Source organism: Centroberyx affinis, unplaced genomic scaffold (assembly GCF_046629955.1).
Source record: "Centroberyx affinis isolate AG114_WGS23_722 - 3 ecotype Tasmania unplaced genomic scaffold, CSIRO-AGI_Caff_v1 ptg002963l_1, whole genome shotgun sequence".
In the NCBI taxonomy this organism is placed as follows: domain Eukaryota; kingdom Metazoa; phylum Chordata; class Actinopteri; order Beryciformes; family Berycidae; genus Centroberyx; species Centroberyx affinis.
In genome coordinates, this window is record NW_027281075.1 from 220,570 (window position 1) to 246,249 (window position 25,680).

Sequence of the window (25,680 nt, forward strand, 5' to 3'; positions counted from 1 at the left end):
AAATATATATAATTATATTATTTACATCTATGGTAGAGACAGACAATAACTGCAAAGTTTCCCGCATATGTGCATATAATTATACACTTTGTAAAGAATATACTGTAAATGTTTACAGTTTACAGTAAGCTTTCTTATTGTTTGTGGTATTAACAGTGAGAATGTACTGCACAAATTCGTAGACAAAAACAATAATAAAGAGAGGTTTCCGATTGGAGTGTTTACATTTGCTGTATTTATGTGAAATTTGGACAAAAGAATAGTCAAATTCATGAAGTAAAATTGCTTCTCCTCTCCTTCATTGATGTTGTTGATCCAAACATTACAAGACAAATCGTGATACATATTAGCAAGTAAATTTGCATATACTGCCATAGGCTTTTCACATAAGAGTACTTCTAATATACATGTAATACAGTTTCAGGTACTGAATCACAGAATGAGCAGATGGTATTATCCTTCTTTCATGTTATTAAATAGTGATTAGATAGTACTTGTGGATAATACAAAAAAATCTTGTTAGTCATATCAACAATCGATGGTAAAAGTTAAGTGTATTATTATAAGCATTCTGTGTAAATAATTAGCATTGTTATATGTTTCTATTATTACTCTCAGCTTTTAGCTATCATGCATATACAGCAACTTTTGGCTAATAAATCAATTAAAACATCAATTACATTACGTAGTGGGGTGCAGGGACCACCAGGGGTCCTTGAGGGGGTTCCAGGGGGTCCCCAGCAAATTGATGAATTGTTTAACTTCACCATTATTTTATTTACAAGAAGTGAACACAATTAGAGAATGTAGAAGAATGCATATTATTGTTTTGGAATTCTGGATAAAATCCTGTCTAACAATAAAAATATTCTCAGATTTAGGCCCGAGAGACAAAATCTCATCAGATGTGGTCGTTGATATGAAAAAGGTTGAGAATCACTGCAATAGTGAATGGTGAATCAGCAAAGTGCAGTGTAATCTGCCTTTACTTTTATTCACTTTATTTTAGAACTTTTTATATATATATATAATTAAAAGAATGCAGTTCAAAGTTCTCTTCAGTTCGAGTATGTGAAAGACCACATGCAGTAAGATTGTTTTGTTTTGTTTTGTTTTGTTGTAAGTTCTACTCTGAGTACATTTTAAATGAGTTACTTTTTACACCAATTACTTTTGGTTAGGTAAAATTCAGCAAACTAAAAGTACTTCTGCTTGAGTAGGATATTTCTGTACTCTTTCCACCCCTGCCATTTGTTTCCCACCGACTTGAACTCGTTCTTACGACATCCCAAACTCGGAAACAGGAGTTTACGAGGAGCACTTGAACGCAGCAAAAGTCTATACTACAGCAGAGACAACAGAATCAGACGAAGAGGAGCGGTCAGGAATCTCCCTCTGTAAGTAATCAATCCTTCTACATAAATTTAATTTCAGTTTTCTTCAGAAATGAAACGCCTTGGGCTACTATTCCAGTGCTCAAAGACTTTGTTTTCGTTTTGGATCGAAAACAATCTGTAAGAGGAGATCTCTTAAAAAAAAAAAAAAAGTTCATCTCCCCTCCCGCTTCACGATATTGAGCAACAACTCGTCTTTTATAACTTTTCCTCTGTCGATCGGCTTACTCTTTATCAGAATAAGGCATTTACAGATTAAACTAACCTAGGCCTACTTTGTTTTGATACATAAAATATCGAAACACTCTGTTGTTGTTGCCGTGGGAGACTGAACCGTGAATTAACGGGTCGCATTCTTTTCAAAGGGGATGTCATGCCATTCACAGTGAATGCCTCAGGCTGGCAGGGTCTTCACTACACAACAATGATGCTTGGACTAAACCAAAATAACTTCATTCACACTGTACTAAGATTCGGCTATCACAGGAGATAGATAGGAGATCGTTTAGGAGACAGCCACACATTAATCATCATTATTAATGGTAAGACATTGGTATCATCATGTAGTACCATACTAGTAACACTTCAGACAGATGCAGTCTTAAAATTATGTGTTTATTATGTGTTTATGTGCATTTTTAACACGAGATATGTTAATAACATTGTGTCAATGTTGAAAAGTAGACTGTAAAAAAAAAAATGTCCACAGATGTGTTCAAAGTGACACATCCTTTTTAAAGACAGCTGAAAGTAGGCTACACAGGCCTATTGGCGATATTCCAGGAATAGGAACATGATTTAATACCATAGGAGATAAAAAAAATAATAAAAAAAAAACACACACACACACACACACCATAGGTCATAAGTCATAGAAATATTAAAGTGATACCATAGGTCATTGAGTACCACACAAATTCCCATAGCTGGCGCCATCATGGAGGTCTACTGGAGGACTGCCTGTACACAAATATGGCAAAATATAAACGCTTTTGTTTTTGCTCCCATTTTTCATGAGTTGAAATAAAAGATTTAAGACTTTTTCTATGCACACAAAAGGCTTATTTCTCTCAAATTTTGTTCACAAGTTTGTTTAAATCCGTGTTAGTGAGCACTTCTCCTTTGCCAAGATAATCCATCCACCTGACAGGTGTGGCATATCAAGATGCTGAGTAAACAGCATGATTATTGCACAGGTGATAGGAGCCTGCAACAACATGCATTATCATGCTGCAACATGAGCTCTGGTGGACATTCCTGCAGTCAAAACGTGTGACATCACACCTGTGCAATAATCATGCTGTTTAATCAGCATCTTGATATGCCACACCTGTCAGGTGGATGGATTATCTTGGCAAAGGAGAAGTGCTCACTAACACGGATTTAAACACATTTGTGAACAAAATTTGAGAGAAATAAGCCTTTTGTGTGCATAGAAAAAGTCTTAAATCTTTTATTTCAACTCATGAAAAATGGGAGCAAAAACAAAAGTGTTGCGTTTATATTTTTGTTCAGTTAGTGAGAAAAACAGATAAGCTACCTGAGGAAGATGCATGTATATTGGGCATAAGTCAATTCATTACTGTTCTAAGTAAAAGTGAATAGTCTGATAAGATAGATTTAGGCTATTTCCAAATTTACTGTGACACAGGAACTGTCTTTTTTTTTAGGCCTTTTCTACTCCAAAGTATGAATTGTAGTTGGCATGAGAAGAGTCAGCTCAGTCAACCTGAACAAACTGTTGGTTTTTGGTTTTGTTGGCTAGCTAACTAGCCAGCAGGCGAGCAACCAGTGTTAATGTTAACATGCAACTACTAGTCACTGCTAATGCTAGCTTCTACTAGCTAGTGTGCAAATCAGATGTGTGTGGCCTACAGCAAGACAGCGACAGTTAGCTGAGCAGATGGTTAGCTAACGTTAGCTAACAAGCTGAGATTATCTAAACAAAATCGATCAAATGTAGGCCTATCAGTGATGAAATGATCCTTTCCCCATCAAAAACAGCACAGAAATTAACCATGTCTATTGAATTCTGTTGATTGCGAAGTTGTATGTTTAGAAACACCAGCCAGCTGTTCACAGCCTGCTGTCCAAGAGCTGGAGACCTCCAACATGGCCGCCAGAGAGCACGTTAAGTCACCTGAAAGCCCTTTATTGGAATATTCTACAAATATTAGGCTATAGTGATTTTCTCATTCATTCATTCATACATCCAGACCTTCATTCATTCAGGTAAACTGCAGATAGGCCACCAGATTTGTCATGTGAATTTGACATATTCATGTACTTTAAAGTAAGCCCCTCTTCCATAGCCTGGGTCCTTTCACTTCTGATACTCATACAACTGTTTATTTTCTAGATATCACACAAAAGCAAGCAACACTTCTTACATTCTTCTACACATTCGTTTCCGGTGGAGATCCCTGTTTGCTGCCATATAATTTCCTGTTGTTTTGTTCGTGTTACGCTGCCCTCATCCCTTAAAACTGTTGTCGTATCAATGAAATATATCTAAATCCTTCATCTATCATCTGAAATAGCAAACAAGAGAAGATCCCTGTTTATTCGAGTTAGGACCAGGTGTTTGGACAAGGCAGAGCGAGGTGTGTTGGTACAATGGTGAACGCTGGTGGTGACCTCAGAGCTGTTTGCTCATGTGACCGCTTGATAAGATGGAGTAGAGAGGCGGGTCAAGGTGAAGGGAAGGGAAAACTTTCAGCGACTTGTGTAACAGCTGATGGTCAGTGCGTCATTGTGGAAAAGTTTATCCCCTTGGTGACAGAAGATGCAGTGTGGAAAATGAATGTGTTGACATTGTTGCTATCACCAATATTGTTTTATTTGTATTTTATGTGTGTGTGTGTGTGTGTGTGTGTGTGTTGTATATGTGGCTGAAAGGGTATTTTATTTATGTGGAGTGTATTTTATATATGCCTATTGTATTTCCTTATCTGTTTATTGTCACTATTCATGTCTTTTAAAGTGAAGCACATTGAGCTCGCCTGTGTATGAAATGTGCTACACAAATAAAATGGACTTGATTTGACTCGACCAAAGAGAAAGAGCCAAAGCATTAGTGTTAAACTGGTTAAAGGGGCACTTATCTTCAGGAATATTGTGAAAGGTTGTTGAAGTGAATCATCGGTTTCATTTTCACTTGCTGGGGTTGGGATGCAATCAAATATATACACTTTCACATTCTTTATTTTGAGATTTGAATTGGAGTTGTTATTATCAGGTGTAAATCTACAGTACAGTCTCCTGAAATTTTAATAGTCGTGCTAATAAACAAAGAGGAAATCCCTAAAACGGGGTGATATTTTCCATGTAAATTAGTTTGCAGGATGATAAACTATATTTTCATTGTAGCTTTCCCCCGAAAACTGCCATTGATTAAGGATAAATTACAGAGAAAAATAGAAAGTTGTTTGTAGTGTGACAGCGAAATGTCCAAATATCAAGGTATTAGTGTGGTGTGTGTTGCAGTAATGAATTTGAAATTACATAAATAGCATTATTAGTAGGACTGCACAATCATATATAATCGTACATTGAGATTTTTGTTTCCACAAGTAAGAATGGTATAATAGTGTCATATCATATAACATTTAATTTCATCTAGAGTGTCCGCTGTATAAGTGCCTGCCAAAAGTGTAGTAATATAATTTTTGTTCCCCAAATTATTAAGTAATCATGATTGTAGTAGAAATTACCAACTTTACACCACACAAGCGCGTTTAGTGACTGGAGGGATTTTTCCCAGAGCCAGACTTCACAGTCTATCTCTGGCCTCCTGACTGCAGGTCCTATAGCAGCAGTCAGGCGCTCTGCGGCCCAGAGAGTCTCAGCTGAACCCCCAGAGGAGACAAGCTCTCTACAGCCATAACAACTAGCACTATTTCCTGGTAACACACACTGGCTTGGCATGCCATATGTTTGCGACATAATTAGCCAGCACACCGTGAGCTGAATCTGTAGCATTGTCTTTGTTGGGGGGGGGGGGGGGGGGGGGGGGGGGGGGGGTTATCAGGTGTCATCAGACTTGGCAGAAGATGGAAGAACCTCCTCAGCCGGGAAAGCTTTTCATCTTTCCGGGAACCCTTCCTGTTCCGGGGTGGGGTAACGTCACAAAACACCTGACTTGTGGTGTATAGAGGTTCGAGGTTTACAGAGAGAACACTGGTTTCTCTTCAATCAACGTGTCGTTTTCTCTTGCATAAGGCTTTATTCCTCTTTTTGTGTGTGCAACGACACAAAAGTGGCTTGCAGCCGTTGTTTCAGAATCAGAATCACCTCGTTTGCAGGTACAGTTACAGTGCAGGTGCATTATTTGACTTTTCTTCTACCCGTTCTTCTGCATACTCTTTGCTTCTCTCAGAAGATGGTCCCGTGACGGCAGAGGATGCCAGCTATGAGTCAGAAGAGTCCCTGCCTGTGGACTTGGCTCCCCCAGGGCAGCCAGTCGCCGTGTGACCGCTACAAGCATGCCTGCTGCACCTACGATGGGGACGTCTACGTCCTGGGAGGCAGGGACACCCACTGCCTTAGGGACTTCTGGAGGTACAGCGTTGGTAAGAGCTACACACACAGCTTCTGTGTAATCCAAGGGCCAATAAGTAAAAAAAAATATGCGTCATCTGCAGGGATGATAGGAATGTTGATCAATACCAATGATTCAACGATGATGACTGGGATTTCTGGGCTTTCAAAACTCACTTTCCGGCCTGTAGTCTGTTTTGGAACAAAAACTCCCCACCCATTGGAATTTCAACACACACACACACACACTTACTCACATTTTCAGCTGCTTAACAGTGGAGGACAGTGCTACAAGAGAGCGGCCGATGAATTGTTCTCAAGCCAAAAACACAAATGACAGAGTAACATTATTATTCTAATATTTATCATGATATATCACCTCTTCACTAGACGTTTTTCTGTTGGATCTCAGCTCTAATTAGCTAGTTTACTCCTCTCTACTGTGAAAATGTAACTTTTACAGTAAGGGGATGGGAAGGGTGGGGACTGTGCTAGAGACTTGTGTAGGGGGAGATCTTTTCTATCGTTATTGTTGCAATTCTTACTGTTACAGATAGAGGCCGATAAATGTCACAGATCACCTAATGCACCTATAAAATAAGAACTTATGGGTGGTTTCTAAAAGCCAGAAAAGGGTGAAAAGTTAGGAAGATGACGAATAAAATAAAGAGTTTCAGCAGCAGCGGAGTTGAAAGATTTTGTCCTTTCTCCACTGGATCAAGGAGGTTTATGCCTCTGGATTGGTAACCTAGCAGAGGAGGGGGAACTGTTTCACTGTGTGTTGTCTTTTGATGCCCGGGCAATCAAAGGCACTTTTGCTATTCTGACACTTGTGTGCTTGATGCTGCAGTGCGTAACGAGTGGACGGAGTTGGTCTGCACCGGTGAAGCGGCACCAGAGGAACTCGAGGAACACTCTATGGTGGCTCATGAGGTACAAACCCATCGATATCAGTGTGTTTAATCCTGTTTTTGTCTGTTATAAATTTTAGAGACAGAGAAATACAGTATATGCATTTTCTTATTTAGCCCTTATCTTGTTCCACATTACAGTTTGGTACAGTATATCAAGAATATACAGTATATGGACTATATGGAATATATATGGACAGTTTTGACCTTTTCAGGGCTTTCTGTATGTGTTTGGAGGAATGCTGGATTCTGCATACACAGAATGGAGATGTCCCCTCTGGGTATTTCACATTGGTAAGTTTTACTGTGTAGGTGGTACAACCAATATTGTCAGCAAATGTCGGGCTGCTCCGGGCAGACAGACAAAACCTGTCCTTGCATGTCGATCACACTGCAACACCTCCGAACTGTTGTGAAAAGATTAGATAACGCCGTTCCCAGGCACGCTGAAAACCTGGGAACGAGTTCATGGAATTTGAATATTGTGGAATCCACTTTCTTTATTGTCCCAAATGACAGCTGTAACAAGCCAAAACCTGGTGCTTTAAAGTCAGCAAACAATTTATCATTTGAACTTTTATGCTGACAAATATTAGCTGTGGAAATTGACCAATAAGTCATGGAAAAAAACCCAAAACATCATTAGTTAAAATGTTTGAACCCTGAGATACTAACAGGACAGGCTTCCTGCTGCTACAGGTCCAACATGTCGGATCCTGTGTTTCTCAGCTTTGGCTGGCCTGGTCCTCGCGCCTTGCACGCTCGCTTTTTTTTTTTTTTGCCTAACCTCTGTTTTCATTGTCTTTTGTTGTGTGTGTTTCAGCGAAGCAGAAATGGGTGCACTGGCAGGGAAAGAAGAGCTCCCCCCAGGTACAGAATGCCCTGCATACCAGAATAATTCGAAGTAATAATAGATATTATGAAACCACTCTGCTCTCTCTCTCCTCTTGCCAAGCGTCTGTCCAAATAATTGCACACACATGTACCTGCACAAACAAACACACGCACGCGCACACACACACACACACACACACATACCCACTGAGGACAACATAAAACATAAAAGGATCAGGATACTGTGTTAAAGTAATAATGTGCAATGTTTTCATATGAATAAATCTGTTTAGTTATTATCTATCACAGATTGATATAACACAATATAGTGATTACATCCTCGTAGTGATTAAATGGAGGATTTTCTTCACACACAAGACAAATATTAAGACATTCACAGACTAAAATGTAAAAATTAAGGTGAGAGTAACAGTAGTATCTCCATATATGCTTGTTCAGAGTTGTCGGTATTAGATATAGCTGGTAAAATGATAGTGATAGTAGGGTCCGAGGGTCTGTTACCTAATGGATTGTGAACTCTCATGGACATTTCTGTTTGTCTGTGTGTGTGTGTGTGTGTGTGTGTGTGTAGACCCAAATGCCAACCAACAGAAAGGGACATAGTGCCGTGGTGTTTGGCTCTGCCATGTTCGTTTATGGAGGATACGTTGACATGAGAGGATCCTCGCAGGAGTTTTGGAGTTTGAATTATGGTGAGTTTAAACTTGCTATCATTTAAATATAAATGTGTGTTGTTGTTTTTTTTTTCTTATTTCCGTAATTTTCCGTTAACTGGCCAAATGTAACTGACGTCACATCACGTCCGGATATTTCCAGGGCAGCTACATTGGAGTTTGACAGCAAAACATTTTTCAGCTAACTAAAACATCAGCGGTAAATGTCAGGTTTTGGTGTCAGTCCCTCAGAATCAAAGAGCGAGGGCTTCTTTCTAGAGCGGCCATTTTGCACCGATGTTCAACAGTCATACAGGGAGTAGAAGTAGAAGTAGACGAGGCAGGTTGAGGGAAAGTGGGTTCACCAAAAAAATAAATCAGATAAAAAAATAAACAAGACTTCATCACAAACTAACTCCTGGAAAGCACTGAACATCACAAATTGATGATATCTAACAGAGTAAGAGCATTTGGAGGTGGATTTTTCCTTTAAGCACAGAGATTGAAAGAGACAGATCTTGTGTCACACACCTGGATTGACATGGAGAACGTCATGTGTCAACTGAGTGAGATGAAATTCCTCACTAATTTACTCAGGCACACTGAGCGTCCTTATAGTGACCAACCACCAACCAGGGAAACTGCCTTAACTGGTTGATGTTTCATCTCATCACTGCTCCCTCTGAGAGCGCACCAACATCAGCTATCAAACCACTTCTAATGAAGACAAAACACACACACTTGGCCTCTGATGCAGTCCCCCCCTCTGATAACAAACAGGCTCTGTTGTGTAGGGAGTCCTCTGTGCACATGCTTAATGACTTTAATTTAATGACTGGAGGTGACGTCACACTAGGTAACATCAAGTGGAAGTGAAATTGAATTGTCGGAGCTGGGCAGGCAATTCAACAGAAAACACCCCCAAGTTGATTGTGCACAGCGGGTGAGGAGGAAGGGGGGGGGGGGGGGGGTGTTCTGTTTTGCAAAGTGTTTCCAGAGGGTCGCATGCATGGATCTGTACGCTGTTTGTGAATGGGCTCCATACATCTATGTAACATCAGTTCACTTACAAGTTCATTCCCATCGCTAAGTATTTGAGTACATGCGTACATTTTTGATGTTTAGCATCAGAAAAACAATAGTGGGTGGTAGGGCTGCAACTAACGATTAATCATTGTCGATTAATCTGTCAGTTGTTTTCTCGATTAATCTATTAGTTGTTTGATCGACATTTTTCACAATTTTCTGACATTTTATAGACCAGTGTTTCCCAAAGCCCAAGATGACGTCCTCAAATGTCTTGTTTTGTCCACAACCCAAAGATATTCAGTTTACTGTCATAGAGGAGTAAAGAAACCAGAAAATATTCACATTTAAGAAGCTGGAATCAGAGAATTTTGACTTATTTTTCTTAAAAAATTATCCAAACCGATTAATTGATTATCAAAATAGTTGGCGATTAATTTAATAGTTGAGAACTAATTGATTAATCGATTAATCGTTGCAGCTCTAGTGGGTGGCTTGAAGTTGAAAGGCAGTCTCGCTACTCACTGCCTTAAAACTTTCGGATGTGCACTGTACCTGGATAAAAATTGTTCAACATGTTTAAAATATTTGTGTGTGTATAGAAAACATCAGGGGATGGCACACGCAGATGACGGCTGACCTTCAAGCTTACATTGTAATTTATTTAACTGTGCAGCACACCACTGAAGAAGACCTGGTCGAAACGTTGGGTGTGGTGCGGCTTTTCTGTTAAATAAATAATGATTTAAGCTTGAAGATCAGTCGTCACCTGCGTTCCTCTGGTGTTACAGTTGATTGACAGTTGACTAATGTAAAGGATATGTGCATTTAGACCTCGATAGCGACGACTATAGACCACTTGTGTGTGTTTCCATGCATGTCAGACACCATGGCCTGGTCCCTGCTGGACGGCGGCTCCCAGCAGGCCTCTCTGGGCCCGGGACCCAGACACAGCCACTCTGCCACGGCCCACCTGGACTGTATGTACCTGTTCGGGGGCTTGAGAGGCTTACGGGAGCAGAGAGACTTCTGGAGGTGGAACTCCAGCAGCCGCACCTGGAGCAGCCTCAAAACCATGTGAGTGCGGCTTTTTGTCGCTGAGTTCGCCTTGTTTAGGTCAGTTCATGAATGAACTCATCAATTCCAGTTCAACTGAGGAATTGGAATTGGAAAAAAAAACCTACAGGTAACAGAACGGGAATTGAATTTGAATTTCAGGAAGTTGAATTTAATTCTGTGTAAATTCTGCGAAATTCCTTTTTTTTTTGTTTTTTCTTAACAAACATCTGAGATTAGTGTTATATTTTATCAATACTAAATTTTATAAAATGTTAAAGGTACAGGTTCAGGGGCAAAACATGTAATCATAACACATACATTATGACTGAATGTATTTGATTTGTTTAACTGTCTTTTATTTGATTCATAATGTTTGATTTGTAATGTTTAGCAAGTCAAGACAGTCTCTCTTAAAAGTGGAATTTAATGGAATTCAATTCTGTTTTCTGTCATTCCAATTCAATTTTCAATTCTGTTGAGCTGCTCAACAGTAGGAGGCTGTAGTTGTACTCCGCAGTTCCCTGGGTTTCCCCTGATAAATAAAGGTTAAAAAAAAATAAAGCAAAGTCCAAATACCGGAAACAGTATTTCAATTAATTTTGCTCAGCTCTGGCACCCTAAAGCTGGCTGCCCAAACAAAAGAGTTGTAAAGAGTCTCGCTGTACTCGGCATACTGTTTCATCAGTTGCACCACAATGAAATAGCACACAAAATGCAGCAAACTTAAACTTGCTGTCTCAATTGGCTGTGTGGCAGTTCAGTACAGCTTCAACAGGAGATTAAAAACTGCCTAGATGTAGATGTAGATGTATATCTGCACTACCAGTCAGAAGTTCGGACACAAGCATTTTTCTTTATTTTTACAATTTTTCACAGTTTCAAATAATAGTAAAGACGTTGAAATAACACAAATTGACTTATGCAGTGACCAAAAAAGTGCTAAACAAATCAAATCTATCTTATATTTTAGATTATTTAAAGTAGCCGCCCTTTGTCTTGATGGAAAGGCAAAGGCTTTGGAAAGAAATCCATACATAGGATCAACTTCACTATTTATATTTGTCTAAGAAACACATTTCAAGCATTTAAGCAGAAGCCTTTAGATCAAAATGGCTTTAAGAGAATGAGAAACATAGAACATTCAATCAGGTGGGTCCAAACTTTTGACTGGTAGTGTCTGTAGCCGTCAGACTCATTTACCTAATATATGCAGAAGTATTCAACCTCCTCCTCCTCATTCACTGCTGTATGAATATATGTGTTCAACTATCGCTTTAAGGATATTCAGTGTCACAGCGGGAGATTTCATGGATGAAAACACAAAACGCCAAAACACACAATAGGCATTGTTTTCTGTGTTCCTTCCTGCTGATACCACCTATGGGTGTTTTCCGCAGGTCAGGTCCCTCCAGACTGGTGGGCCACTCAGCCGTGGCCTACAAGGACAGCATGCTCCTGTTCGGGGGAGGCGAGAGCCAGAACTCGCCCGTGAACTGCCTGTGGAGGTACAGCTTCACCTCGCAGGCCTGGGAGCGGCTGGCCACGCTCCCCGGCTCCACCGCCCCCCCCAGGATCCACCACTGCTGCGCCGGGCTGGGCCCCAGCTACCGTCCCGGGACCGCCGGCCCCTGCTCCGGCTCGGGACTCAAACCCAGGCTGCTGGACGGCAGACTCAGGCCCTTCAAGAACAAGTGCTTCCCCTCGCCGCTCGGTTTCCTGGGGTCAGAGGGCGGTATAGAGCTGGAGACGTTCAGCCCGGACGGGGGCCGCGGCGGCAGGACGCTCGGCGAGTTTTCGCCGGGGGACCGCGGTAACAGGGGCCTGACGGGGAAAGACGCCCAGCGGCTCGGGAACTGTCTGACCTTTGAGAACCAGGCCTTCAGTAAGCGGTGGAGCGGCGAGGAGGAGGAGGAGGACCTGCTCGACACGGAGGAGGAGGAGGACATCGCCCAGCACCTGCCCGATCTGCTGCTGGTGCTGGGGGGGAAACCTCTGACCAGACACTCGCCCCTCTCCGTGTGGCAGATGACCATGACGGACTCATGAGACAAGTTCACATTTCCTCCACTAAAATGTGAAGCAAACATTTGCGTTGCGTTGTCAATTTCACAAAAACCCACTTCACTCCACGATGATAAACCTCTCAAAGACACGGTCAAGACAGATATAGTTTACACATGATTGAATTACTATAATGAATATGGAATTTAGGCTAAACATAATTAGCTGCGTCCAGGTTATGGATATGTTTTAATACTACTGAAATGCAAACTTCTTTACACTCCTGGTGCAGCTAGTGTACTGATTATTTTTGTCAATCTACATACAGTATGGTGGCAAACTGCAAATTAGGAAGGACATAAAGATGCATTTTAAAAGTACTGAAACCTCTGCCTTATTAGACCTTTGTCATTTTATCTGTAATCATTATTTTGACTGTAATTACAGCACCGTAACCTAACCAACATGAAGAACAGCCCAACTCTTACCTATAGTATATGGAATGTGAATATGTTAACTTGACTGCACTGCTTTCCTGTATAGATCTCACAAATTTATTACTGACATTCTGAGACTCAGAATATCTATTTTAATGATGTTTAAGCATGTTGTTTAAAACATGTAGCACCAAGACATTATTTTTGATACTGTTATTATTATTTTTTTTTATTATTTTGAGTTTTTGTGCCACGTGTTTTTAAATTAACCGCATGTTTCCTTCCTCCACTTTTAATAAACGATACCCAAAGGGAAAATATCAGCAAGCACACTTGTAGTTATGAAATTATTGAATTTATACAGGACTTTCTGAATCTAATCGACCACAGTTATGTTTCATGTACTTAACTGCAGTTGAAAAGTCTAACCATTTTATTAGCCGTATGCTGGTTGTTGAATTTTGAATTTGTGTCAAATTAGCATCAGAGAATTATCTATTAGTAAACATAAATAATAAAGCTATTTGTGCACTCCTTTTACCTCACCTGACTGAAGAGGGATTACTTGTCCACTGAATGGAGGCTTTTGAAGCAGTAGTGTGTGGAATTGTGAAACAGGCCTGTCTGTGTGTGTGTGTGTGTGTGTGTGTGTGTGTGTGTGTGTACAGTATATATCATGTTGGAGCACAATTTGCAGTGTATACTACACTCCATTTGTATACAGATTTACATTAAAACAATGGAAAAATCTAACTCACCGAACCTCCTGTGAGCATCCTGTCATATCTATGTATCTTCCATAAATGAACATGTATGTATGTATGCTTTGATAAGCTTTGGTCAATGTCTTAAATTCTTGCTAATATCTGTGAAATAACTCGGTTCCACCAGCAACCAAATCTGGGAAACACTGAAAAATCCCTTTAATGTAGAATGTGGAAACGGCAATATAGCCTCAATTCCACACGATGGCGCCAGAACTCTACTGCAGGTTGTCTTCCTATACAGTTGTATACAGTTATGAATTCATAGCTTCAACAATAAAGGCTGTGGAGATGAACAAGTCACTGTGCCACGTTACATGGCTGGTGGTTGGCTAATGAAGAATGTGAGGAGGCTGCCTTCCAGTCAACACTCAGGGAAAACAAGTCCCTTGAGCCTGGATGTGAATCCCAGGAAGCTGAATCTGAATTAAGAAAACTGAATTTGAAGTCAACAGAACAAAATTTTAAATTATAGCTAAATGTGAAAATCAATAATAATCACATTCAATTTGAAGTCATTGCATTCAATTTCAAATTTTGCCTTACAAATTCAATTTTTGAACTGATTTGTTCAACAATTTTTTAAATTCAACTGTTCAATATGAGCACAACAAATTCACAATTATGCAAGTCAAATACAATTTTGGCTCTAATCTCTTTCCATACACCTCTGCCTCCGAGAAATGTTTCTATGATTTAAATCTGCCTGGTTGGGGAAATTAATTATCTTATCAAATGAAAGTTAACACTGGAAATAAACTGGCATTTTCAATTACACTCTAAACATACTTTTTTTTTTTTCTCATTTCTATCCCAGTTGTGTCGACCTAACCTTCCCGTGCATGTGTTGTCCCCATGTGACCGTCTACCTGCAGGAAAGTAAACTAATTGGCAGTGATGCAGCAGGTTACCCGCCTGCCCTAATGCCTCATTTCGATTGGCCTACTGACCTACATTTCTGTTCCCCAACATGCTGTTTAGGCATTCTGCTGATGTTTGAAAGCCTACTTTACTCAACTTAAGGTATTTCTATAAGAACTGTCTGTGGCACACAATAGTGAAATGATAGTGAACTTATTGGACTTTATGACATTCTTTGTCACCTATAGGCCTATATCGCTATAATAGTTCTATAATATACCTAGAATATTCCGAAGACACTTGTGTCTGTGGTACTCAATAGTGAGTTTATAGTGACATAATTGTATTTTGTTTGTTTTGTTGTTTTTGTCTGTTTTGATCTCCTATGGTATCAATAATATCCTTATAATATTCCTATAGGATATTATATATAGTTTATAGTTTTGCTGCGACATTCATGTAATATCCTAAGATTAATTACAGGATTACTACAGGCTTTGTTCTCTTTCACATGGGGTGATTTTGACATATGGAGTGATTTCAGATTTCTTGCAGAATTAAATCTTGTTGGATTAGGTTTCAGCAGCAGAGCCATTGGGCAACATAATATTAGATCAACTGAAATTAGCATCGCCTTTAGTTTATTGGTATCAGAGGACTCATTCGGCTGCATTATGTAATATAGGGAGTTCGTCGCGAGATGGCGCCATTCGTTTTATTTTCTGTCTGATCTGCATTATGAGTGGCATTGAGGAACTAGGCCAACTAGACTATAGGAACTAACTTTTATTCATTCATTTATCCAGTTTTTTTATTTTTATTTTTTTAATTTTGTTATACATTTGACTATAAGTTGACTATCACGTGGCAGAAAGGTAGAAATTAAATAATTCTCTTTTCTTATTTGAAAGTTATCCATCACTTGAATGCATGACTGCATTCAGCAGCCTAAAATGGCCATGAATGGGCAAAAATCTATAATATTAATCTAAATCACATCTTAAATCGCAACATAGGTCCCAGCTTTAAGATCTGTAGTCTGTAACTATTGACGTCTTATCAATCACAACTACACAAACCCCTTTTAACACCGCCTTGATGTGAACTATCTTAAAACCTGTGATCTTTAAAGATGATCTTCTAAGATGATGCTTGACGGAATAAGACCAATAGTCTAATGCAAAAATAATATTATGCAACCTCTCCCAGCTCACTTCTCTGTTACCATAATAATAAACCCTTGTTCCATCAGCTATCGGGGGAGTCGTGGATCTGGAGACGTATAGTACTCTGCTAATCCCTTGCGTCCAGTTGGTGGAAATCCCCACGTGGTTTGGACTCCTGTATAAAAACTTTGGGTGCGCGGAGCCCCTGTTGTCGTGATTGCAAAGGGAGAAAAGGGTCTCAATCGAGCAGCATCTTCCAGGACGCACGGAGCTGTCCATCCACAGCCGGGCGCACCGGAGACGGTACCCAGACGCACAGACAAAAGACACGGGAGTCACCGAGCGCGTGCAGTTGTTCCTACAAGGGACTGCAGCTGACGAACTGGATCCCCCCACCCCAAGTTTTTGCATGAAAGCTGTTGTTTGAATGGGAACAAAGCGGTCTGAACGTCTTTTGGACATTTGGAGGGGTTTATTTAGACAAGTATCGGTGAGGCAGTCTATTTGTCCTCGTTTGTTTTGGTAGATCACGTTTCGGTACATGGTATGACAGACAACGCGTCAACAATCAACACTCCTGGAAGTACGTCTCGCAATCAAAGAGATGAACTTATAGGCTATCTTTCGGGGTAAAGACGCATGACTGGATAACAAGTTGAATGCATGACTGGAGTTGTTTAGCCTTAAATTTGTAGCAGCGTCGTTGTAACCTCGCGTCCTTGGGAATACAAAGATTGCATGGACTTCTTGGATATCCCGAGGCGTATCACTTATGGAGCAGGGCTGGATGGTAACCGGGAACTTGGTAAACTTGTAAATTAAAAGTAGCTTTAACTTTACGCTGCGCTTTCAATATATTCTTTATTCCTTCCTCCAGAGCGTTTTGGACTCTAGTCTCAAGCTAAGAAAAAATGAGCAGATACAGTCTGACATTGTCTTGTTTAGTTGCCTGCATGCTCTCCGTGCGCTGTATCTCGGCGACCGGGACAGAGACTCAGCCCTCGTCCCAGGAGTCGTGCGCGTCCTGCGGCCTCAGGGCGCCGGATCAGTCGGAGCGGGTGGACATCGACTTCTTGGAGGCGGTGAAGAGGCACATACTGAACCGGCTGCAAATGAGGGAGAGACCCAACATCACCCATCCCATCCCGAAGGCTGCGATGGTGACGGCGCTGAGGAGGCTGCACGCCGGGAAAGTGCGAGAGGACGGACGAGTCGAGATCCCCAACTTTGACGGGCAGGCCGCCTACAACAACGAAGTCCAAGAGGAGACCTCGGAGATTATCAGTTTCGCCGAATCAGGTAATAATCAATAATTAATTGCACGCATCTCACTCGACCCTTGATGAACCCGTCCGCCTCTGAGTTCATGTACTACAGTGAAAAAGAAGCTCATTCATGTTTTTTGGCGCTTATCGCGTCATTATCACACAGAAACAGCTACAAAATAGACAGAGCTGTCGTTCAGAAGCCCCAAACAAATTGGATGCGGTGTAGTCATCATTTCCACTGTCTTGAGATATCAATCATCTTATTACATCACATTTCTGCTCTGCCCGAAGCTATAGTGGTGTGGCTTGGGGTGCGTGCTAATTCCGCCTGTCCTCCACCCCCCCGTTGAAAATCAGAAAGAAATTAAATTGAAAGAAAGAGTCCTTGAATTACCCCTATGTGTTGTCTAGGGGATAAAAAGAACCTCTGAATCCAATTTCATCACTAAAGCTGTGCTCACACTCAATACTCCAATGTATAAAGCCCTCTTTTAAGAAAGGACAAAGTCCCTCAATTGGCCATTTATCCCTTCCTCTAAGAATGTGTATCTAACTAATTCTCAGAAGTCCAAAGAGAACACCCTTTTCCTCTCTCTCTCCCTCTCTCTCTCTCTCTCTCTCTCATGCACCCCCCCCTATACACACACACATACACACACACACACACAGGCCTACACACTCACACCTAAAATCATCTGCTTGACAGAATCCAATAATTGTCAGTTAGTGCTGTGAGAAAAGCATACAATTAAAGACACAAAAATAGGATGCGTTTAAAAAAAAAAAAAACCCAAAAAACCTCTTGTCCGCTCCCATTGGCCCTGCTGGTACAATTAGCCTGAATGGGCTGCTAGCTCTTGCCTTCCAATGGGAATGATCTGAGCACCCTCATGACAGGGGAACAAAAGCCAGGCAATTATTATGAGAGCACTATGCGTTCCTGCTAAACCCAACATGTCAACATTAAGAACAAAAACAGCAGAGAAAACAAAAGAAATTGCTCAGAATAATGCATGAGACATTTGAGTCCTTGCGGGTTTGGGGTGTGTGTGTGTGTGTGGAGGGGTGTGGGGAGGTGGGGTGATAGTGTGTGTGTGTGTGTGTGTGTATATATGTATGTATGTGTGTGTGTGTGTGTGTGTCTGTATCTCTGTGTATCCGTGCGCACGCTGGTGTGCGCGCGTGCCCATATCGCAGTTTTCTAAAGAATGCTTTTGTCATTATAAAGGTTCGCTGGGCTTCTTTGCTTCTTCGCTTCTTTTTTTTTTTTTTTTTTTTTTTTTTTCTTTACTTCCATTCTTCCCAACACCTTTGAGCCTTTGTGCGGCATTGTACCATGGAGCTGGCTCGGGTCCCTGCTCCCTAGACCCCCTCTCTGCCTCCTGGCCAGCTGGCTCACGCCCCCCAGATCCGAGGCTGCCAGCCGGGGCATGGCTCGGGGACAAGGCCTCCAGAAAGCGCCCGAAAGCCAGGGGAGCTTGTCCCCGAGCATGAGGGAACCTGAATTGTTGTTGTCACAGTCCAGGAGGGGAGGGGGGGAGGGGGGGGGCGTGGGGGTGGTATATGTTTAGCCAGCAGCAAGCCAGGCCAAAGGGATAGGATGAGGTAGGGTGTGTGTCTGCTGTGTGTGTGTTTGTGTTGTGTTGTGTTGTGTTGTGTGTTGTGTTGTCCTCCCCCTCAGCACGGGGGGTTAACTGTGTGCTTGTCAGCCAGGGGAGCTGGCGTCTTATCTCCGGTTGCGGCGGGTGCAGCAGAGGGGACGGGTCTGCCAAGCGGCCCACGGGCAGGTGAGAGGGAACGATGCCAATCTCCCTTCTCCCCTGACATGGTCCCGTGGGTCCTCGCCGAGGGGGATTCGGTGTCCCGTATCCACAGGAGCGGAGCGGAGAACGGGGGGGGGGGGCGGCGAGCGAGGGAGGGAGGGAGGGAGAAAGAGAGAGGGGTTCGAAGGGAGAAGTTTTTTAGATCCGTGCATCTCGATTGCCGCTATAGCCGTTCGGACCCGGTGAACTCGCGGCGGCTGGTCCAAGACGCGGAATTAAGACTTCATTATTGGATGTCATTAACTCCGGGCCCCCGGTACCCTCCAGAGGATCGGGTTGGCAGGTTTACTTCGGGACACAAGTCTTTCATGAGGAGCTGTCAGTCATGGCGCTCCCTGGACCCGCTCCAGACATTTTCCACATTCGCTTCACAAGTGTGTGTTTCAGCGCTCAATGGGCCTGGCTGCCGCTGTATAGCTCGTGAATCCTATAAATGTTTTATAAAAACCGTTATTAAAAAAAAGCTTTAAGCACGACCGCAAACACAGACGCCTCCACTGAAGCGGCTTTTACTCCCCGGGGCCAAAAGTCCAGCGGCTCGGCCCTTGCCTGTTCTGTGCCCCCCCACCACCAGCACCACCACCACCCCTCCCATCTTCTCCACCTCCCTCCCTCCCTCTCTCCCTCCCTCACCTCCTCGCCCTATGTGGAATTCCTGGAGTGCTGATCCTGCGGCCTGAGGGATGCCTGCTGTGTGTGTCGGAGCAGCAGAAGCGCTCCAGCCCGTACCTTGCCGCACCCTCGCCCCCCCTCCGCGGCGTGTGGTCTTGTCGACAACGGCTTTGAGTAATGAGCTCTGGAGCTGCCTGCCTGCCTCACTCCCTGCCTCCCTCCCTCCCTGCTTCCCTGCCTGCCTGCCTGCCTGCCTCCACGGCCGCTTTCCCCCCCGACTTGCTCGGCAGCGTTGGTGGCGCAGGTGGGGACACGCTGGAGCAGCCCTTTATCCGCACAAGCCCACCCAGGTGTCCCGCCTCGCCTATACCGGTACTCAGTAGCTATGCTTTTCCACTGCGGGGTCAGGCGAGGCGTGTCGGGGCCAGCTCGGGATCAAAAAAGACAATTTGTGCTGAAAAGACCACAGTGGAAATAGGTCTTGCGGCTTGTTGTTATAGACTCTCTCTATACGAAGCAAAGACAGATCATCTCTGTTGCCGAGAGCTGCAGAAATGCAGTTGGAGGAAATCAATCAATACTGAGTAATTCTTGCTTAGCCATGTCAGGCCCTACAAATGACTCTTATACCTTATATCCCCAGGAAGAAGCTGGGTAGAGTGTATGGTGGGGTCATACAATTATTTCTATAGTTCAAGATACTTAGAACTGTATTATAGTTGTGTAAGTCTGACTGGGCTAATAGTTTCACCCTAAATTTCATCAGTGTCTTTCTGTTCTGCTGTTCTGTGACAGCTTAAAACTAGATTCATAATTCATTACCTCTGCTGCTGAAGCTGCTCTGCTCCTGTTTCCATTTAGTAACAGTTAATTGGTAAAAAAAAAAAAAAAAAAAAAAAGACGAATCCACTGCTTTATGCGTTATCAATTCCATTACTGTGCGGTTCCTAACAAGCTGCCAGAAACATGAGCGAGAGGCGTGTGTGGGGCTTTTGAATTATGTCACCGTCTTTTCTGTTGTGAAAATTAGTCATGACAGCTATAAAAGCATCACCGGCGTTACAAGAGAATTACCCATGTGTTGAGATGCCAAAACTGTCAAACCCAGAATCAGTTTCGAATCAAGCGTATTAACTGTACATGATTTGGCGATAGGGATGTCTTGGATGGGAACAAAGCACCGAATAAAGAAACATACAGAGGCAGAGACGGGGTTTTACCAATCAAACAACAGCGGAGCATTAAGATTCAGCGTGAACCTTATATGCTCGGTCTTCACTCCCTGTCAGCTCGACACACTGTCACCCCGAGCACGCTGGTGTGTGATCCCACTTTTTTTTTTTTTTTTTTGTAGTCCTGAGCTGTCGAGGCAAGCAAAGAGGCACGGTGGTAAATGAGGCGAGGTTAGGTACTTGTAGCCCCGGGGGCCTTGACAGCAGTCCCTGGCAAAAACTGCTGTTCAACTGTTGTCTTTATGTTGTTCGCTTCAGATGGATTTCAATATCTACCCTCTGCGCATTTGATACTTTACCCCAGAGGCTTTGGTATTGAGTAAGACTGGTATTTGATGTATTGGTTACCGTGGGGATGGGTGTGTGGCTATGGATGGATGCAAATGTGTGTGCGTGGTGCTTGAGCTCCCAGCTGACATACTATAGAGAGGAGAGCTGGTCTGAACAGGTCCGTGTGTGAATGTAAAGCCACGGTTTACAGGAGGAAGAGGCGTGAGGCGCCTTAAAGAGGGTGGGGGGGGGGGGGGGGGGGGGGCGTCTTTGGTGGCCAGCTGTTGACACGACACACACTAATCAGTCGGCAAACAAAGTAATTTAGCCGCTTTCAAAAGCTGCTGCTCTGCTGGAGCACATCGCACTAAATCTCCCGGCGTAGAAACCTTTCAAGTTACCTCGGGGTAATTTGGAAGACATCATTAGGCTTAAAAATAAGAAAAAAAAAAAAAAAAAAAAGATACAGCCAAGGAGAGCCCATCGCCGCCTTTAGACGCCCGGGATCTCTTTATTGTGCTGTTTTAGAAAGTGGCCAGTGTCATGTAAATGGCTTTTATTTTTGCCTCATCATGCTTCTCGCTGGAAGGCCACGCGTTTCAATGCCCGGGCTGCAGCGCGGCTGTCTCCCAGTGCCTCACAGGGGGCTTTGTGCTGTCACTCTCAGGGTGTTCAGGGTGGAGGGAGGAGAGGGGGCGGGGGGGGGGTTTGCAGCCCTAACAGCGAACTCAATGAACCCCCCGGGGCCTCGGCTGTGTCCACCACCCTCCCACCTTTTCCACCGCCATCCTTCCTCCTTTCTATCCCTCCTCTCCTTCTTCTTCTTCCTCTCTCTCTCTCTCTCTCTCTCTCTCTCTCTCTCTCTCTCTCTCTCTCTCTCTCTTTGGCCCTGTCACTTCAAAACTGGACCTGAGGCCAACTGGGCCCGATCCCAGCACTGGCCTGTCACAGTCAGCCTATCAGGAGCTGCCGCAGAGGTCACCTGACACGGTGGTGGAGGGAGAACAGAGAAAAAGAGAGGAAAACAGCTCTTTAAAGACGGGGCTGCTCCCTTCTCGGGGCAGCCTTTGTGTTTGTCAGCATGCATGCATGCACATGTGTGCGTGTTTCTCTGTGTGTGTACGTGTGTGTGTGTGTGTGCATGTGTGTGTGAGTGTGTGTATATGTGAAAGAGAGAGAGAGAGACAGAGAATTCAGCTTTGAGCCACTTCTCTTGAAACAAATAACTCTCCAGAATGCTAACCTGGCATCTATTCAGCTGGCATCTATTCTGGCTTCAAAAGGAACTTTTGAAGTATTTCACCTGTTCAAAATACATGACTCACTTATCATCTTGTAAATGTAACTTCTGTTCTCCTGTTTCCACACTTATTGGGCAGCGCTCTATAAACACGGTGGATGACGGCACCACAAAATAAACCTTTCCTCTATGTGTTCTATGTGTTTCCAACAGATGAGCAAGTATCGTCCAAGTCCAGCCTGTACTTCCTCATCTCCAACGAGGGCAACCAGAACCTGTACGTGTCCCAGGCCAACCTGTGGCTCTACTTCCGCGTGCTGCCGGCCGGGCCTGAGAAAGGCCTGCGGCGGAAGGTGACAGTGAAGATCCACTACCAGGAGGCCGGGACCGGAGCGGAGGGAGGCGCAGGAGGCGGCGGCGGCGGCGGAGGAGGAGGAGGCGCAGGCCGCTGGGCGCTGGTGGAGAAGCGGGTGGATCTGAAACGCAGCGGCTGGCACACCTTCCCCCTGTCAGAGGCGGTGCGGGCCGTGTTCGGGAAGGGCAGCCGGCGGCAGGACCTGGAGGTCCGCTGCGAGGGCTGCGACACGGCCGGCGTGGCTCCGGTGTTGGTGGACCCGGGCGACCCGTCCCACCGGCCCTTCCTGGTGGTGCGGGCGCGGCAGGCGGAGGGGAAGCACCGCATTCGCAAGAGGGGGCTGGAGTGTGACGGCAGCAGCGGGGGCCTTTGCTGCCGCCAGCAGTTTTACATAGACTTCCGCCTCATCGGCTGGAATGACTGGATCATTGCGCCGGCCGGCTACTACGGCAACTATTGCGAGGGCAGCTGCCCGGCCTACATGGCGGGCGTGCCGGGCTCGGCTTCCTCCTTCCACACAGCGGTAGTCAACCAGTACCGCATGAGGGGGATGAGTCCCGGCTCTGTCAACTCCTGCTGCATCCCCACCAAGCTCAGCACCATGTCCATGCTCTACTTCGATGACGAGTACAACATCGTCAAGAGGGACGTGCCCAACATGATCGTGGAGGAGTGCGGCTGTGCCTGAGGCCCCACCGACCCTTCATCCACTTTGAACTTGGAACTGTCAAAAAGGCCTTTTGTACAAACAGGCGTTTTTGTACGGTACACATATACAATATATCTATACTTATGTGAAAGGAACACAAACCGGTACAATCCAGCAAACACATGTATCAGTGTTGTGTACGTGTGTGCATGCGTGTGCACGTGTTTGCACGTGTGTGTGTGTGTGTGTGTGTGTGTGTGCGCGAGTGTGTGTATTTATCAGACTGAGCGACCTGCTTGCTCTCCCAGTTTTGTCCATTCCATATGATGAAACTGAACTGGTCAGGAGCTATGGGAAGAGAAGGGAATGGTTATCACCAAATGATACTTTGCTCTAGTTTCTGCCATTTCTAGTCAAAAAATAATGGCACATCATCTCCTCTTGAATGAAGATTAAAAGCGCTTAAGGAAAGTGACAGGATCAGCCAATGACATTATTGGCTTCACCCCACACTCCCAACCCCGTTCCTCCAACCCCTCTTAAGTACTTTAGCACAAGACAGACTTTTGTTTTTATAAAGCACTGACAATTCATCAGCTTATACAATTCAGAACACCAGCACTTCCCTACTGTCCTGACAGACACTGTCTGTGACTATCCTCTCTGGTGGAATTAGATCAGCAGCGCTTAATGCCTTGCAGGATTATACCTTCCAACGGTGCAAAGCTGCTGCTGTTGTTGCCGTCGTCATTCATGCTGTTGACTCTGGGCCTCAACCTCAACGTCCTGCCTGTCAAGAGTGCTGCAGGCCCCCGTTACCACGACAACCAGGTGAAGATGGACCTTTCTAAGTGCACTTCACTTGTGCACTTCACTTATCCTGGGAACAACGGAGAGAGAACTGCTCCCCCCCGACCCCAAACCCCCCTCCAAACCCCCCTCCAAGGCCGCTCCCTACTCGATCAGTAGAAGTGGGCCTGAGGACGGGGAGACTCTTGTTCTTCGGCCCAGCGGGTCGCCACAGTGCGGTGCAGCACTTGCAGAAACTGTTGAAATGCACACCCAGAATAGCACTTGCATAATGAAATGCCTTCCAAGGGGTACTGAGTGTCCTGTCCTATCGCTAAATAAGTGCCACATGAGCTATGCAATGTATAGTAACCTATACCCATACTCTACATGCTCTATCAGACTGAATTCTCTCTCTCTCTCCCTCTTTTTCTATCTCTCTCTTGCTCTCTCTCTCTCTCTCTCTCTATCTCCCTTTCTCTCTTTAGTCCTCGACTCTTTATCAATACTTGAAATGTGATCTTTCGCTTCCTTTCCAAAGCGAATGATTGTCGTGATGTTTGCACTGAAAAGTTGCGGGATTAGTGAAACAAAAACTGCCATTGAAAAGTTATTTTTATAGAAGTAAATTGAATTTTGTTTCAAATGTATTTTACCTAATTAATGGAACCAAAGAGGCCAATATTTTAGCTATTATACTAAGATGGCAAGGCCATCATGTTACTGTGTACAATACTGTTTTGATCATTTGCAAAAGGCCTACCACTGTATCAGGGTACGATATATGATTCCATTTCTTAGCTCTATTTTCTTTCTCTGTTTTGTACAATACGCAAGTGGAACACTTCATTTTTCATCTTTAATTCTATTTTTTTTCAGTTTTCTATTTAATAAGAAAGTTATTTTTAGTTCCTGTTTCAGAATCATTTAGTCAAATAAATGTCATCTGTACAGTTTATGTAAAATAAGATGTTTTCTTAAATATTTTGTAACTTTAAAATAAATTCTTACTCTGCACCGTGTTGTTTCGCTCTTGTCTGTGTTTCAGATGAAAAATAGCTGGAGTTGAGATCTCTTTCTAAACAAAAAGGTGGGGCTGAAATAGTTGGGTACTAAAACAAAGGCGCACACACACACACACACTCCAGTCTTCGTCCATACTGGTTGAAACATAAAACATCTCTCGTTGTCTGTCAAGACTAACTGTCTCTCTTAAGGTGGAGCGCAGTAATTACAACTATGATTAACAGCTCCACTGGCATCCATAGCGACATGCCCACATACAGAGCTGCACATACCAGCTTGATTCCTCTTGGCTACGGTGCCTGCTGACGCCGGCCCTGTGTGTTTGTGCGTGTTTGTATGCGTATGCCTGAGCGCACGCCCGTGCACGTGTCAATGTGCATGTGTGCACATGCAAACGCTGATGTGTCAGTATGCATGGATTCGTGCGTGTGTGTGCGTCGTGTTGGGAAACCAGCGGCGTTCCTGCGGTGCATGTCTGCAGCCAAACAATCCCTGTTACATCAGAGCAGATTCCCTCTGCAAGCCTTATCACAGTGTTGCTGTTTCTCAAGCTAGGTTTAGAGTTGCCAAAATGTCAGGAGTAATGTGTCAATACTTTGTGCAAACAGCACAAGGCCTGCCCAACTAAATGCCTGCTTGTGCCGACACCTTCCGCTGACTGGGGACATGCAGTGTTTCTGAGGTTTCTCCATGCAACACGGATCAAAACACGCCACGTGTTCTTGTAAAAAAAACCAAAAAAAAAAACAT

At 43.7% G+C, this 25,680-nt stretch overlaps 2 protein-coding genes across 4 annotated transcripts; both read left to right on the forward strand.

Annotated features, from left to right (window-relative positions):
• The first annotated feature begins 1,351 nt into the window (after positions 1-1,351).
• On the forward strand, positions 1,352-13,474 carry klhdc3l (kelch domain containing 3-like). Of its 3 annotated transcripts, none has more exons than XM_071536956.1 (8): positions 1,352-1,397; positions 5,773-5,965; positions 6,784-6,866; positions 7,060-7,138; positions 7,668-7,714; positions 8,271-8,391; positions 10,263-10,455; positions 11,835-13,474. In XM_071536956.1, the coding sequence occupies exons 2-8, from the start codon at positions 5,797-5,799 to the stop codon at positions 12,481-12,483; spliced, it is 1,341 nt and encodes a 446-aa protein (XP_071393057.1). In that variant the 5' UTR covers positions 1,352-1,397; positions 5,773-5,796; the 3' UTR covers positions 12,484-13,474. The 3 variants fall into 3 exon arrangements, with proteins under 3 accessions (XP_071393057.1, XP_071393059.1, XP_071393058.1); XM_071536958.1 differs by having other exon boundaries at positions 11,840-12,390; XM_071536957.1 differs by having other exon boundaries at positions 1,358-1,397; positions 5,776-5,965.
• A 2,419-nt stretch (positions 13,475-15,893) lies between these two features.
• Positions 15,894-24,891, forward strand: inhbb (inhibin subunit beta B). Its single transcript, XM_071536952.1, has 3 exons — positions 15,894-16,471; positions 16,612-16,965; positions 22,325-24,891. The coding sequence occupies exons 1-3, from the start codon at positions 16,405-16,407 to the stop codon at positions 23,152-23,154; spliced, it is 1,251 nt and encodes a 416-aa protein (XP_071393053.1). The 5' UTR covers positions 15,894-16,404; the 3' UTR covers positions 23,155-24,891.
• The last annotated feature ends 789 nt before the right edge of the window (positions 24,892-25,680 follow it).

Coding starts and splice junctions, on each gene's coding strand:
- klhdc3l (XM_071536956.1), top strand. CDS start 5,797: ATGCCAGCTATGAGTCAGAAGAGTCCCTGCCTGTGGACTTGGCTCCCC. Junction 6,867..7,059: donor ACTCTATGGTGGCTCATGAG/GTACAAACCCAT, acceptor TGACCTTTTCAG/GGCTTTCTGTATGTGTTTGG. Junction 7,715..8,270: donor GAAAGAAGAGCTCCCCCCAG/GTACAGAATGCC, acceptor GTGTGTGTGTAG/ACCCAAATGCCAACCAACAG.
- inhbb (XM_071536952.1), top strand. CDS start 16,405: ATGGACTTCTTGGATATCCCGAGGCGTATCACTTATGGAGCAGGGCTG. Junction 16,472..16,611: donor GGATGGTAACCGGGAACTTG/GTAAACTTGTAA, acceptor TGTCTTGTTTAG/TTGCCTGCATGCTCTCCGTG. Junction 16,966..22,324: donor TATCAGTTTCGCCGAATCAG/GTAATAATCAAT, acceptor TGTTTCCAACAG/ATGAGCAAGTATCGTCCAAG.